A 15,373-nucleotide genomic window follows, 5' to 3' on the forward strand; every position below is an offset into this window, starting at 1 on the left:
CGGAGTGATATGCTTGCAGCGCCTGATAACGAGGACATTAAGGGTAACGATTGCGCAAGAGCTTAACAGCTGTATTTCCAGACTTTGACATTTGATGATATATGCACAGTTTTAAAGACAGATAGTTATTTACACTGTGTTCTGCCGTTATCTAATGCTAGGGTATTTGATGCTATCCTGTATTCCATGCAGTCGGGCCATGTCCTCCTCCTGCGCTCCGTAGCGGACAATGTGACGGCGAGACAGCGGCGATTAATCATTAATAACACATTTTTATTTTAGATTTGAGTTGGAGGTGTTTATGTATTATAACAATTATCACTCAGTACAAGGGCAAATAACACTGCTGGATTTAATCTTCATGGTAAGGTGGATGATATGGAGTGAAAAAATGTGCGTGAGGCATCAATACTTGAAAATATTACGAGTAATCGTTATTCCCATTTACTTTCTGCAGTCTGACTTCAGTTCACCACCTCACCATCTGAGTCGCCAATTCCTATTTTGTCTCCAAAATGTGCGCACGCATGGGTCAGAGTTTGCGTGGAGGACCGCACATTCTCCCGTCAAGTTTTGTTTTTTATAAATCACAACCTTTGCGTGGGAAGTGGCGTACGCACATTTTCAGCCCCGTTTATAAATATTTTATTTTTTTTATTTTTTCAAGTTTATAAATGAGACCCCAGGAGTGTCCAACTCAACTTCACTAAGGGCCACACTGGAAAATGTATCACATCAAGGGCCAGACATGTAGAGTTTACTGACATGCTTTTATTTAAGAGAAAAAAGTCTAATATTTGACTGTATTATTGCATGTCTCATATAGCACTCTCACTTACGCAAAAAAGTACCTCAGCCGTCATAGACAAAACGACAAAAATGTTGAAAAAAGCGGCAAAAAAAGGTGGATGAAAGCAACAAAAACGCCCAAAAAAGCAACAAAATTGTCTAAAAAAGCAACAAAAACGCTGAAAGAAAAATGGCAATAACATTGAAGAAAGCGCCAAAAACGTCGGAAAAAGCGACAAAAACTAGGTGGGCCAAAAAAGAATTTGTGAACCTAAATTGATATGCGGGCCGGATTAAAATCGGCGAGGGTTTGACGCGTGCTGCAAACAATCATGATCCCCAGAGGATTAAGCCTAATGTGTTTGGTGACTCCCTGACTTTTGCTCTAGCGCCACCATCAGGCCACAGTCTCTACTCACAGTCTGTTTTCCGTTTGAAACACTCAATGAGCTGTCCTCGAGTACTCTCACCTCGCCAAAAAATGTCACCTTTACTTCAGAATGCGACAGACAGATTGCCACGACATTTACACATTCCTTCTGCCAAAAGTAATGACCTTCCAGTCCAGGGCCCCCTTCACAGCCTGGCAATAAGGTAGATCATTAGGTAGGACTCATGCTGAAGTAGTTCCATTTTCTGTTACTTTATACTTGTACTGCACTACACTTTAGAGATACATATTTTATATATTTTACTCTGCTACATTTTTTTTTGACAGCTTAAAGGGACAGTTCACCCCAAAATCAAAAATCTATATTTTCCCTTATATGTGTAGTGCTATTCATCAGTCTAGATCGTTTTGGTGTGAGTTGTCCAGTGTTGGAGATATCAAACGTAACGCAACGATGTCTGCCTTCTCTCCAATATAATGGAACTAGATGGTACTCGGCTTGTACTGCTCAAACCACCACAAAAATAAATTTGAAAAACTCAACAGTATTGTATATTTCCAGAAATCATGGTCAGTCTGGTTCCAGAAAAAGAATCCATGGAGCCGTACATCCAAGACTCTTTAGCTGCAGGTCTCCTCCGTCCTAAACCCTCTCTGAGGGAGGGGATTTTTTTCTCCCCTGAGAAGACGGACAAATCTTTGCGCCCCTTGCGTAGATAACAGGTTTGTGTTGGTCTACCTGGATGACATCTTTTCTAGAGACATTGATGAACATGTGCAACATGTGAGACTTGTTTTGACTGTTGAGAACAGTATGGGTAACCCCTGCCTGGCCTTGATAAGTCGGGCGCTGGACTATGGCTGCCCACTGCTCCTAATTAGTTACAATGTGTTAAAGGTGCAGTAGGTAAGACTTATAAAACTAACTTTCTGTCATATTTGCTGAAACTGACCCTATGTTCCAGTAGAACTACATGACGCAGGTCATTTAAAAAAAATATCTGGCTCCTCTGGCACCACCTACAGCCTGTAGTGTGATTTGCAAAAACCCACCGCTACCTGTTCAGATGCACCAATCAGGGCCAGGGGGGGGGTGTCTAACTGTGTGTCAAACACTGCTCAGGCACACGCATTCATTCTCCCTTGTGGGGGGAGGGGCTTAGGAGACCGTTTTGGGCTTTAGCAGAAAGGGGGGGAGGGATTGAGAAGTTGTCGATGTTCAAATTTTTTGGCTAAGTCCTGGATCTTCGAAATCCTACCAACAGCACCTTTAAATGCAGAGGATACATTCCTTGTTTGTGCAAATGTTCTTGTATAAATGGCATATCATACCCCAGGGAAGTTTTGAGCATCAACGACTTCATTTCCTGTATTTGGATACACTTTAATGCACCAATTTACGGTGGAAATACCTTTATTTAGCTTACGTGAAGAAGAAAAACACAGATGACAGTTCAAAATATATCAAAAATATAATGGAAAGTATGTTGTTGCGTGTCATCGGGCATTTTTAAGTGGGTATATGGAAATCCTGGAGCTTTCTTAGTGGGTATACTGCGTATACCTGCGTATCACGTAGACTACACCTCTGAATGGCATGTCAGTTCCTTTTAGGGAAATGATAGGGAACTACGAGGCCCATGAAATAAAGTCTCACCAGCCACATGAATCCAGATATCAAACAGCACTATCTACCAGCTCTCAACGCTTGCATGTTGTAACCTGCTGCAGGAAGTGCCAGAGCATTCCACTTGTTGAAGGTTGAAATGGATACATTACTACCCATGGGAGCAACAAGTTGGGACTACTCCATCCCAATGGTAATGAGGAGAAGGTATTCACAGCTGTTATGCAGCCACTTCTTTTATTTCACGCTTTACAAAACCCTGCAGAGAACCTTCTGTCTGATCAACAAGTGAACTGTATCCAACTGTGCACTCTTTGTTTCTGGCATATGATTGTGACACATGTGCAGCACTATTATTCGTACAGTCTTGGATGTTACAGACTTAAGTCACACACACCTGAAGTAGGCCCCTCGTCCTCACCTTTAGTCTGAATATCATTTAACATTTTTCAAGGATCACAACTTGTAAATCTGTCCTTAGACATAAAAGGATGTTGTTGCGAGATTACACATTACACATTACTGTAACCTCACAAAAGGTTTGATCATCTCACAACCTATTGTTATTATTTCTGATACAGCAGCTGTATCTGTGGATCACTGACTGGCGTGTTTGTTCAGAGTCACCTGCTGGGCTGGGCCTTTCTTTGGAATTTGGATGTGTCTGCTCTGGTGAACTCAATCAAATCGCTCTGTGAAGTCTCATCTGAAAAGAACAAGTCATCCATAACTACGCCAGTAGACCGCAGAGAGATGAATGAAGTCATGCTGCCTCCATGTGCTCTGTGTGGCTCCTGCATCTGGATAGCCACTAGCCATCCACAGATAGAGTTCACCTTAAGGATCCACTGAGCCTTCCAGGTATGTTTAACATTCAAACATGATGTATAATTAATATATGAATATCCATCCATCCCAGTTTAACATTCAATTCCATCAAAGGACAGAGGTGGAGGAAGTATTCAGATCCATCACTGCAATATTAAAATACCTTACAGGTAATGTCCTGCATTGAAAATGCCACTTAAGTAAAAGTACATATTATTAGTAAACTGTACTAGTATTAAGAGTAAAGTTATGCAGAAAATTGGGCCCCGTGGTTATTTACTGGATTATTATTGTTACAGATGCAATAATGTGTAAATTACAGTATAGTATGGTTGAGGTGGAGCTAATTTTAACTATTTGACTGAGGTTTGTGAATTTAAACAGTTAATGAATATTGTAATAAAAACTACAGCCTAATCTCCGAGGGAGTTGTCTCTATTTGATGAAACCCAACTAACCAACTAACCAACTAACTAACTAACGTTACTCTCAAAAACTCAATCAAACAGGGAACGTCAGACACTTTGACCATATGTTCGGATTCACATTTAGTACAAGCATTTTGTGAGAAAAAAGGCGTTAATCTCCCACAAATTACAACAGAATATCTGACAAATGTTTAGTAGGCCTACTCATAAAAGTCTCTTCTATAACTTATGAATAGTCCTAAGAGATCCAAGTGGTGGAAAGTATTGAGAAATACAAAAATTGGTGATGCCAATTTCCCATTGCAGCCCATGTTAAAGGAGAATTCCGGTCGATTTCAACACGTAGCTCTGTTGTTTGTAAGTTCGGAGTTCTGTCAGTAGCGAGAAAAACTAAAACAATCGGTGCTGCCTACACCGTGTTATCCCCGTGCTAACGTTAGCACCCAACAGGCTTAAACAGGGCAAGTTTTAAACGTGTTTTTAGCCTCTAAACATGCTCGAAATGTCATTACAAGTGCCTACCCATGTGTAGTGATTCATTCCGAGGGAACACTGCAAATTTGACTGGACTATTGGATTGTATGAGTTCGACAATCGACTAGTGTGGACTTGACCGGAAAACAGGAAATAAACAGAGGCATGTGCACTGGATTAACACAACTTTTATGCCTTTCTGTCACATCTACTGCAGTCAGATTCGCTGTGTTCCCTCGGAAGGAATCACTGCACATGGGTAGGCACTTGTAATGACATTTCAAACATGTTTAGAGGCTAAAAACACGTTTAAAACGTGCCCTGTTGGGTGCTAACGCTAGCAGGGGGATAACACCACGGATGTATTAAGAGAACTGGATACAGTGTTCGGCGGGAAGCCCCGTACATTCCAATGAGAGTGCTCAAAAGCGCATAAAGCAAACATGGAGTTCGGATCTTCCGCATTGTTGGCCCATGACGTCACGATGGACACGCGCACTAGCAACAATTTGTTTGTGTTGTCTTAGCAACCGGTAGCAACATGCTCGTTCATGAGCTTCTCTCTCGTGTCTCTTACAAGTGGCGAACTCATGAACTCATGAACTCTATAATATTCACTAACGTTAAACATTGTGTTTTCGTTGTTCCCGATCGTTTACATGCTTAGCTAAATAAACGATAGATGTATTTAGCTAGACAACCAAGGAGATTTAATAATTATGTCGTGCTACTAGCTAGCTAGCTAGCTAATAACTAGCGCTAGCAGTTCGCTTGCAGTTTCGTGAACAAAGCTCATCCATGGCTTCAGCTCTCATCCACGTTACAAGCTTTACAGCATGTAATGCCCTCGGATGTATCATAAGAGAGAACCAAGGCGATGTAATCACTATGTCTGTAGTAACGTTATGTAGGCATATAGCTAGCTATGTAGCTATAGATCTTAATACAGCCATGCTAGCTACCTCTGATGTTAGCAACTAGCTAGCTAGTCAATAGCCCGCCAGTTTGGGAAATGCTAATGACGTTACATCCACGTAGCTAACAGGCTTTACAGCATACATACATCCCTCGGATGTATCATAACCATGGACGTATTAATAGAACACATGGTGAATTACAACCATTAGCTATATCCATTATTACAGCTAGCTACGTGACCTGTGAGCGGGCCGGCGCAGTGAGCTCTGCTCGCATCCATTATGAGCGTTCATCATGCCTAATTTAATAATTCTGGATTCGCTACTAGTGAATGTTAAAAATGTTAAAAACGTGATGTTTTAAACAAGGACCCTTTAATTGTTCGGGCTAGTAAGTTGATATACCCCGAAACAAATGATCCGCTGAAATATAGGCGTTTCTTTCGCCATGCAAAGTCTATGTGAAAAGTCTTTCTGGGCCATGGGGTGCAGTACCACCGTTATCCGTTAAGCCCATGGTGGCTTTTAGACATGGCGCTCTTCCTGGGGGCTTGGATAACACGGTGTAGGCAGCACTGATTGTTTTCGTTTTTTTTGCTACTGCCAGCACTCCAAATTTCCAAACAACAGAGCTACGTGTTGAAATTGACCGGAATTCTCCTTTAAGGGGAGCCACTGCAGGTGAATAGGAGAAATATTTTTACTAACAGATATCTCCATGAAACTTCCACAGATTCTTTTAATTTTTCAATACTTTCCACCATTTGGATTTCTTAGGACGTTTTTATAAGTTATAGAGGAGACTTTTGTGAGACTAGATTAGTTTAAAGAGTTTCTGTTGCAAATTGTGTGGGGTCATGTTGCATAATGCCTGTACTAATATTACAGTAGCACGTTTGAGCTATACATTAATAATTAAAAGAGAACTCCGCCGTCGTCATCAGCAGCAGCAGCTGACTGGCCAGTTCTGTGACAGAGCGTGACGTCGACGCTGCCAGCGTGGAACGCACGTCTCGCGCCCATCCCGGAAGTACACTGTCCGGTTCAGTCTACGGAGTACAGAAAGAAGTCAGAACAGTAAATACGAATCCAATTCAACATTTTCAGCACGCTTTCCCGAAGACGTCTGGAAGGGACGCCGACACTGTTCGTTACCACAGATTCAGCAGACCCGGCCAGGCTGGCTGCCCGCTGTGGGCGCTGCACTCAAGGTAAGCTCGGTGAAGCTGTGTCTGTATCTAGCTAGCCCTGTGTCTGCCACACACTGCTGTTCTCTGGGGCTGTGTGAGGCTGTGCAAAGCTGTGTCTGTATCTAGCTAGCCCTGTGTGTCCGCTACACACTGCTGTACCCTGGGACTGTGTGAAGCTGTGTCTGTATTTAGCTAGCCCTGTGTGTCCGCTACACACTGCTGTACCCTGGGACTGTGTGAAGCTGTGTCTGTATTTAGCTAGCCCTGTGTGTCCGCTACACACTGCTGTACCCTGGGACTGTGCGAAGCTGTGTCTGTATTTAGCTAGCCCTGTGTGTCCGCTACACACTGCTGTACCCTGGGACTGTGCGAAGCTGTGTCTGTATTTAGCTAGCCCTGTGTGTCCGCTACACACTGCTGTACCCTGGGACTGTGCGAAGCTGTGTCTGTATTTAGCTAGCCCTGTGTGTCCGCTACACACTGCTGTACCCTGGGACTGTGCAAAGCTGTGTCTGTATCTAGCTATCCCTGTGTGTCCGCCACACTGCTGTTCCCTGGGGCTGTGCGACCTTTTGGCTGGGAGGAAGCTCCACGAAACGTGTATTTCCAGCGTCACAGCGCGGCTGCAGTCGCTGATAGCCCGCTGCAGGCAGCCTGATGCTCGTTAACAGTCACACAGGATCCTCCTCTGACCCTCCTGTCAGGCTAGGCCACGTACACCAAGTAACGTTAGATATTAGGGGGTGTGCATCTCTCCTTATAAGACGATCCGGGGCTGGACGATATGAGAAAAATATCTAATTGCGATTATTTTGACTGATATTGCGATTGCAGTATGATTCACGATATATTGGAGGGAATGATCATTTTTGTATCATTACTCTCATTTTCATTGAAAAATATTAAAAGAATTAAAATGATTATAGTGTGATTTTTGCGAGGAGTTTTTAGTCTGTAGGATAAGATTTGTAGGCTGGGAGGTCTCTGCAGCACCACAATACTTAAAGTGCTCATATTATGCTTTTTCCCTTTCCTTTATTGTGATATATGTGTGTCTTTTTTGTCCACGTTATAGGTTTACAAAGTGAAAAAGCCCAAAGTCCACCCCAAAGGGACTTACCATCTCCAACAGAAAACACTGTTCACAAACCGCTCCAAACAGCTCTATTGTAGTCCAGCCTTTAATTCAGAGACAAACGTGCGTGATCACGGAAGGCTTGTATCGTGTGGCCGCGCCGACAGTTTTGTTGTCATGACTTAGAAATAGTTGGTACTGTAATAAAATACAGTACATTTGACTGTATTTTACAGACATTTGAATTTAAGTTGGACCTTGCCTTATTAAAACAAACTGTGTATTGTTGGTCTGTGTGCAGCAGTTGTCCAAAGTAAACACACAGTGAATATGCGTATGTGTCCACACCCATCTGAATGCTCTGCTGTATTCTTCCCTGCCATGCCTGAAACTGTGACTGTGATAAAGACTTTATTTTGGCGCTAAGGGAAGAGTTGAGGTTTGTAATTGTGAAATAATGTTAGGCTAATCTACCTTCTAAAAAAGCCAAATTAGATTGAAAAATAGTGTGACTTATTGAGTCCAAGGCCCTGTTCTGACCTGGTATTTGGATCCGTCCTGAATGATCACAAGTGGACAGCTCTGAGTATGTGTGTTTACACCTGGCAGTTAGAGCTGCGTTGAAATAATCTCCCTCCAATTAAACTCCAAACATCGCTAGGCGAGCATTATAACGTGTGTTACAAAGTGACGCACGTTCGTCGCGGAAGTAAAGGCTGGACTACAATAGGCCTATGTCACGTAACGATTGAAGACCGGAAGAATGTCTCTGAGTGGGGATACGGCTCTACCGGTTTAGCTTTTTACAATGGCGGAGCCCGATAGATACTGCTGCACCAAGTCTCTCCGCAACCTGCCTGAAGTCACCTACGACGATGTGGTTCGGATTGTAAATGAACACTCTCAAAGTAAAAAAACATTTTTGAAAAAGGCAAAAGGTACAAGACCGTGTACAGAAACAATCGGAGACTTCAATGGTAGAAGCTCGCACTAGCCATTCGCGGTTTCGCGGGTACGGCAAACGTTTCTCTGGTAACAGCGAGTTGGACCAATCAGAGACGTTGCTGTTACGCGCTTGTGGGTAGTGTAGCTTTTCTCCATAAGGTCGCGGATAAAACATGTTTTTCATAAAACAAGGTTGATTTCATACGGACTTCTAGCTTCTCCAGGAGCAGAAACTTTCATTTCGCAACCACGTAGCTCGGGGTCAGTCTACCTCAGATGGTTTAGACATTATGACTGATAATCTAAATCCTTATGGAGAAAGTGTTGACCTAAAGTTCTGATTCCCTACTCCGTTTGGAGCAGTTTGTGAACAGTGTTTTCTGTTGGAGATGGTAAGTCCCTTTGGGGGTGGACTTTGGGCTTTTTCACTTTGTAAACCTATAACGTGGACAAAAAAGATATATAACACGATAAAGGAAAGGGGGGAAAAAGCCAAAAAGCATAATATGAGCACTTTAAACAAACTTTTTGGGGGTCAGTTCTTAATGTAAACATGAACCTGGTGCATTATAAAAATATCTGAGGGTTGCTTTTGGCTTGTACAATTTACAGCAGACGTTCTCTGAGAATCTCTTTCATCTCCAAGACTAACTGGTATTGTAACTGAACTAAACTGAATCTGTTTTGGTCTTGTAAATGTACGCTACATACTTACATTTTACTTCTCGCCAAATTCCATTCTATACCACCGGTATAGTTCAGTTAAGTCCATTTCATTTCAGGTAAGTTTCACTCTGCTTTCCAGTTAAACACTAATCAAACAATACCACCGACACGCCACTCTGACACTGTAAAAAAAACCTGTTTGCTTTACCACACACACACCGGTGGCTGTCGATTAGCCTACCTATAAGCATTTCCTGTGGCAATGCTCCATCCAGTGGTCACACACAAAACTGTGTAAGCATTCGTGTCACCAGCGTGCTATATAAACCAAACAAAAAACTAAGTTACATTATGCCTCCAACAAAAACTGCTTCACCTGTATGTGCGTGACTCTGATGCTTTCTTTTTTCCGTGTATGTTGACAGTTATAAAGATAAGAAAGGAATAAAAAGGAGGTGTGGCATTTCTGTCATGCCACTTGATAAAAGACTTCCGCATAGGATGATACACCAGTGTTTCCTCTCTCTCCTCCAGAAGCCTCCTCTCTCCTTTCGGAGCATTTTTGGGTTTACCTTTTCCTTTTTTTGTCTCTCAACCACCAGCAGATAGATTCTGTTCTCTCTCCCAGCCTCCAAGAGTGGACACGTTACCTTCCCAACAGGGAAGGTTATTAAGGTCCTCACTCTCCCCACTTGAACTGTATGGGGACAGTTGGGAAGACTTGGATGTGACCCCCCCCCTCGCAAGCCTACATTGGGTTGCTCACTTTGGCAGTGTCCAAGTCAAAAGGAGAAAGCAACAGCGAGCCATGTTTTCTCCTCAGTCATATGCTTTGTGACAAACCTTCTGCGATACAGGATGTATGGAAGAGATGGGCCCAGCAATTAGCCTTTCTTTACAATTCCAGGTCCTCACATGACTGGATGAATGTCTGGTTGCATGTCTAGATTAGATTAGATTCAACTTTATTGTCATTGTGCAGAGTACAAGTACAAAGACAACGAAATGCAGTCTGCGTCTAACCAGAAGTGCAAAAAAAAGCAGAAAAGTGCAATGTGATATACAAAGTATAGACAGGTGGTGCATAGACAAGACAAATATATTGCAGTGTTATAAGAGCAGGATAAATATGGCTATGTAATATGAACAATGTATGAACAACATGTACAGATATGTGCAATGTAGTAGCAGTGACAGTATTATAGTAGTAAGAGTAATATAGATATATGCAGTGTATTAGCAGACTATATAATAAGAAAAACAGTAACTACGGATATTCTGTATGAACCATATAGACAGATATGTACAGTATAGTACAGCTATGTGCAGTGTGTTAATATAAGAGTAGTAAGAAAAAATGTATGTGCAGGATGAAGAGTATGAAGAGCGGTAGAATCTGGCTATGTATAGGTGTAATTACAGTACGTACATTTGTAAATAAATAAATAGAACCGTATGGGTGGGATAGGGTAGTGCAAATTGTCCGTGTGGGGGGGGGGGTTAGTAGGTTAATTGTCACCGGGATGCAGAGCAAGAGTTCAGTAGGGTGACTGCCGCAGTAAAGAAGCGTCCTCTGGGGTGTGTGTGTGTGCCAGCTTTAGACTTCCTGAAGTCCACAATGAGCTCTTTTGGTCTTCTTGGTGTCTTCTAGGGCGCTGTCCCTTCAGACAATACCATACCAAACATGGTATCAAAATATGGGCAGCGGGCGCCTGGTTAGCTCACCTGGTAGAGCGGGCACCCATATATATAGAGGTTTACTCCTCGACGCAGCGGCCGCGGGTTCGACTCCAACCCGAGGCCCTTTGCTGCATGTCATTCCCCCCTCGCTCTCCCCTTTCAAGTCTAAGCTGTCCTATCCAAATAAAGGCCTAAAATGCCCAAAACATAATCTTAAAAATATAGGCAGCATGTGATGCACAGTCCACTTATGCCTGGAATATGCAGATGTACACTGGGAAACACCCTTGGGAATCACCTGAAAAGTCTCTACTTTGCAGTTTTCTCAGACATGGGCAACAGATCCTCTCCTTGAAGTGATATAGATATAGTTTGCAAAATGTTGCTGGATCTCCTGTCCTGACTTTCCACTTCCCCGCATGAGAGTAATCTGCTGGGGAATCATGTTTAGTTCTGACCCAGACCACCTGGAAGGTCTGTATGGTTCAGAATGTAACAGAATATCAGAAATAAACCGTTCAGTGATTTATAAACCAACAGAAGTATTTTGACTGTTTTTGGTAAAATAAGCAAAATATACCAAAAGAGCTGCCATGGTGCTCTGTTTTGAAATCCGGGAGCAGACAGCCCACAAGTAAAAGCGTTCGTCCAATCAGGTGCAGCTATCAGGTTGTAGGAGGGTGGAGCCTCTTTCCTTTGCTTGCTTAAGAACGCTTGTAGCTAGTAGCGAGTCCGTCAAGCGTCCGATGTTGGGAAGTGGGACGATCCCTCCCACTGTGGACACGTACCGTCTCTTGCCTGCATACCGTTGCGGTCTCACTCCCTCTTCCTCTCCTTGCAGCTCTCTTACTCATGAAACTGAACATCCAGTAACTACTGATTTCCTTCTGTGATGTGTTTTCCTGTTGCCAGCGGAGACACTGGGTCTTCACTGTAGAGGATTGTGATCTTTATTGCAACTTCAGTAATATCTGCTGCCTCGAAACCGCTCTACTGGTTTACCGGAGCCGCTTTGAATCTGTGGCACAGCAGCCTTCAGTGGTGTTGATTGGCTATTACTCGCGACGCGTAACCAATCAGATGGTGCTGTGGGAGGGACATTGAGTAAAGGCTGTTTTTATGCTTCTGCGTCGAATTGACGGCGTAGCCCCTCCGAGCCCTCCACCGTCGCACGACGCGCACCTCCAAAAAATGTTAACTTTGCGTCGAGGCGATGCAGACCGCAAGGACTGTGATTGGTCAACTCGTCCTGTGTGTTGATAGTGTTTCAAGCATTCTACTGTGGGGAGTAGCAACATGCTAACATGACATAAGCTGACATATAAACTCAGACATATTTTGGTTGCAATGACGGGGTTATCCGTTTGTAAAGTGTCTATATGTCCGTAACGTTTTGAAATTAGCACTTCGCCAGCAAGCAGTACTTTGTGGGCGGTTGTGCTAAAGTTTGCTTGCTAACATAACATAAACTGGCACTCTCTCTTTCGTCGGAAATGGCAGAGTTTCGCGATTGACCCTCCGGAAACCACACACCCCCTAGTGTTCTGGCGGTGAAACGCGTTCAACCTCGACGCAGAACTCCGAAAGGGCCGCGACGGCGTAGCTACCTGTGACCGGAGAGATTTAAATATGTCTTATGACATGTTCGACAGATTTACCAGAAAACGGAAACAATGCTACGAGGGTTTCTGGACAATATTTATTATTGTTTTGTGGTGAGATTTTGACGGTAGATAGAAAATGTGCAATTCATTTGTGATTAATCTCAATTACTCGTGGACAAACACGCAAATAAATAGTTAAATTGACAGCCCTCGTTTTTACATGTGAATGTATGCTGTGAATACAGTATCACTGTATCAACATATGTATTCAATTTAATTGAATTCATAGTGTCATCAAATCATAACAGAAGTTATCTCAGACACTTCACCGACTGTGTAGGTCTGGACCACACTCTAGATTTGAATTGTGTGCATGCACACTGTGTAAATTCTGTATTACACAAATACAGTAAATTGTCCTAATATTGTCTTCTCGTTAACTTGCTCCCCACACACACACACACACACACACACACACACACACACACACACTTTAGATGATGGTGGACCGTACGTTGGCTCAAGTGGGCAGGAATCTGAGTGACGCCATGAGAATCCTGGGAGACGGACAGAGGTGAGATACGACACCATTGTACTTATTCCTCTAATTTAGAAAAGGTGTATACAATCTGACAGCTGGGAACATGACCACAAGGTACATTAAGGACTTCCTGATGATCCTATGACGTTAGTAAATGGTGGGGGGTGTGGGGACTCTCTGCCTCGTTTAGTTGAATGTCTCGCCTTTCTCCAAACACTGACACTCTTTAAGATCACGGGTATGTTAGGTTGGATTTCTAACCAATGAGCACATGAATGTGATGTTGATATGATGAACAGTTGGAGCATCTTGAGATCTCTTGTGTTTTTGTGCTGTGCGTCTGTTCAGAGAGCCGGAGGCAGGAGCAGAGAGGTGGCGCCTGAGCAGAGCCAGCATCCCCGGACCCCTGCAGGGAGAGTAAGACGCATCATAAAGGATTCAGCTCAATTACGGCAGTCACATGGATTATTCCATTAGTCTAGAGTCACATAATGGTAGACATTTCCCTGCCGATCTTATGTGTTACATTTGGGGCCCTATCTTGCACCCGACGCAAGTGTCTTTGCTAGTTAAAGACAGACACAGTTGTCAATTTCCCGTCCAGCGGCCACGTCGCTTAAATAGCAAATCCACCGGCGCCGTGCGCTTAGATCGTTAAAATAGGGCCTGGGTCTTTAATTTTTGTTTTTTTATGACATTTAAAGGGCAATGTACTTCAAAGGACTTCAAAATCAAAGCAGCTGAAGCCAATACCTCGACCTTTAGCTTCCAAAAACACTAAAATCCTTTGATTTCCATAATACAAAACAATAGCATCTTTTTATCAGACGATGAGTGGGATAACATCAAACTGTTAGCAGGCATGTGTATTGAATCGTCCAATGAACGATTACAAGAGGTCAAAACCTCCACAGAGTACCTGTAGTTTTCTCAAGTCTGCCAAGAAAATGTATTTTTCCGTCATATTTATAGCAGAGAGCAGTCACAACTTTAGAGTTCATTCTTTCAATCACAACAGACTTAAAAAGTCTTTCATACATCAATCTATCCTATTATTAAACCAGCTGCATTAAATCCAGTTCACAGTCTGTGTGTATGTTGATTTTCTGCTGTTACACAAGTATGCTTTGTTTCCTTTACTTGTGTGTGTTATGTCATTTGTGGTAATGTTTCATGTATGTTTTTTTTTGGGTGTTATTCATCTTATGTATGTCTGTATGTATGTCTATGTCCTCTTTCTAATATTCAGCTACCCAGGGATGCAAAAAGAATGTCAGCCCTGACTGACAATAAAGTTGTATCGTATGGTATAAAGCGGTATCAACTTAAAGTCACAATGGCCACTTACTAGCTTTTCCTAAACTTTCAACTGCACCTCATTTTCTCACAATTGAATGCACCATTAATGAGAGGATGTTTCACAGACTGTTCTGAACACACTGCTGTGAAATATTAGTTCGCAGTGTCAAACGTGAGCAATACAGCAATTTTAAAACTTTGAAGCTTCTGTTTTCCTCACGGCATTTTTGTGGGGCAGTTTACATTGGCGTCAGTGGAGAATTGGATGGCTCTCCTGGCTATTTGAAGCTCATTTAGCAAGTATGTGTAAGTGTGGACAGCAGGGTGTCCCCTACCATTATAATGCTTATAGTACCCGAGCCGTTTTTGGGCACCACCTAAACCGAATGAATGTAACTGAATTACTCTTCTCAGATCTACTGATTACAGTTGGTCCCCAATGGACTTCTTTAGCAAGTTTTGTCTTTTAGCTTTTTAAATGTTATTTATTTATTATCTGCTCTAACCTTACCAACATTTTAGACACAGATATTGATAATAGTCCAAAATGATGGGAAATTGCAGTTTTTTTTATAAAACGCGTGCTCCTAAGAAGGGATCGACCGATACTGTTTTTTTCCACGCCGATACCGATCGTTAGTAGTTAATGAAACCGATATGCATTTAAAGTGAAAATGAAAATCTTTAAGTCAAAATTAAGATTTTGGAATGTTACGAACTCCAACACAAACCTTAGTTTAAATGCTTTAAGCAATGATTTAATAAATGAGAAACTTTCAACATGATAGCCAGTAAGAGAGAGTCAGATAGTGTTGTGTGTGTGTGTGGGGGGGACATTAAGTCAGTGGTGAGTGAAACCGAAGCAGAGGGACAGTCACAGAGCTGTAGCCGAGCCAAAGTAGACCACTTTTTAATTCAT

General features: G+C 42.6%; 1 protein-coding gene across 2 annotated transcripts in view; it reads left to right on the forward strand.

The window, feature by feature from the left end:
• The first annotated feature begins 6,436 nt into the window (after positions 1-6,436).
• Positions 6,437-15,373, forward strand: part of pdxdc1 (pyridoxal-dependent decarboxylase domain containing 1) — a 47,020-nt gene continuing 38,083 nt past the window's right edge. Inside the window, exons 1-3 of one of the 2 annotated variants that reach the window (XM_078269848.1) lie at positions 6,437-6,665; positions 13,112-13,188; positions 13,504-13,572. In XM_078269848.1, the coding sequence (XP_078125974.1) occupies positions 13,112-13,188; positions 13,504-13,572 (146 nt within the window). In that variant the 5' untranslated portion in view covers positions 6,437-6,665. The remainder of the gene's footprint in view (positions 6,666-13,111; positions 13,189-13,503; positions 13,573-15,373) is intronic. The other variant, XM_078269849.1, reaches the window with a different exon arrangement.

Source organism: Sander vitreus, chromosome 15 (genome assembly GCF_031162955.1).
Source record: "Sander vitreus isolate 19-12246 chromosome 15, sanVit1, whole genome shotgun sequence".
NCBI classification, from domain to species: domain Eukaryota; kingdom Metazoa; phylum Chordata; class Actinopteri; order Perciformes; family Percidae; genus Sander; species Sander vitreus.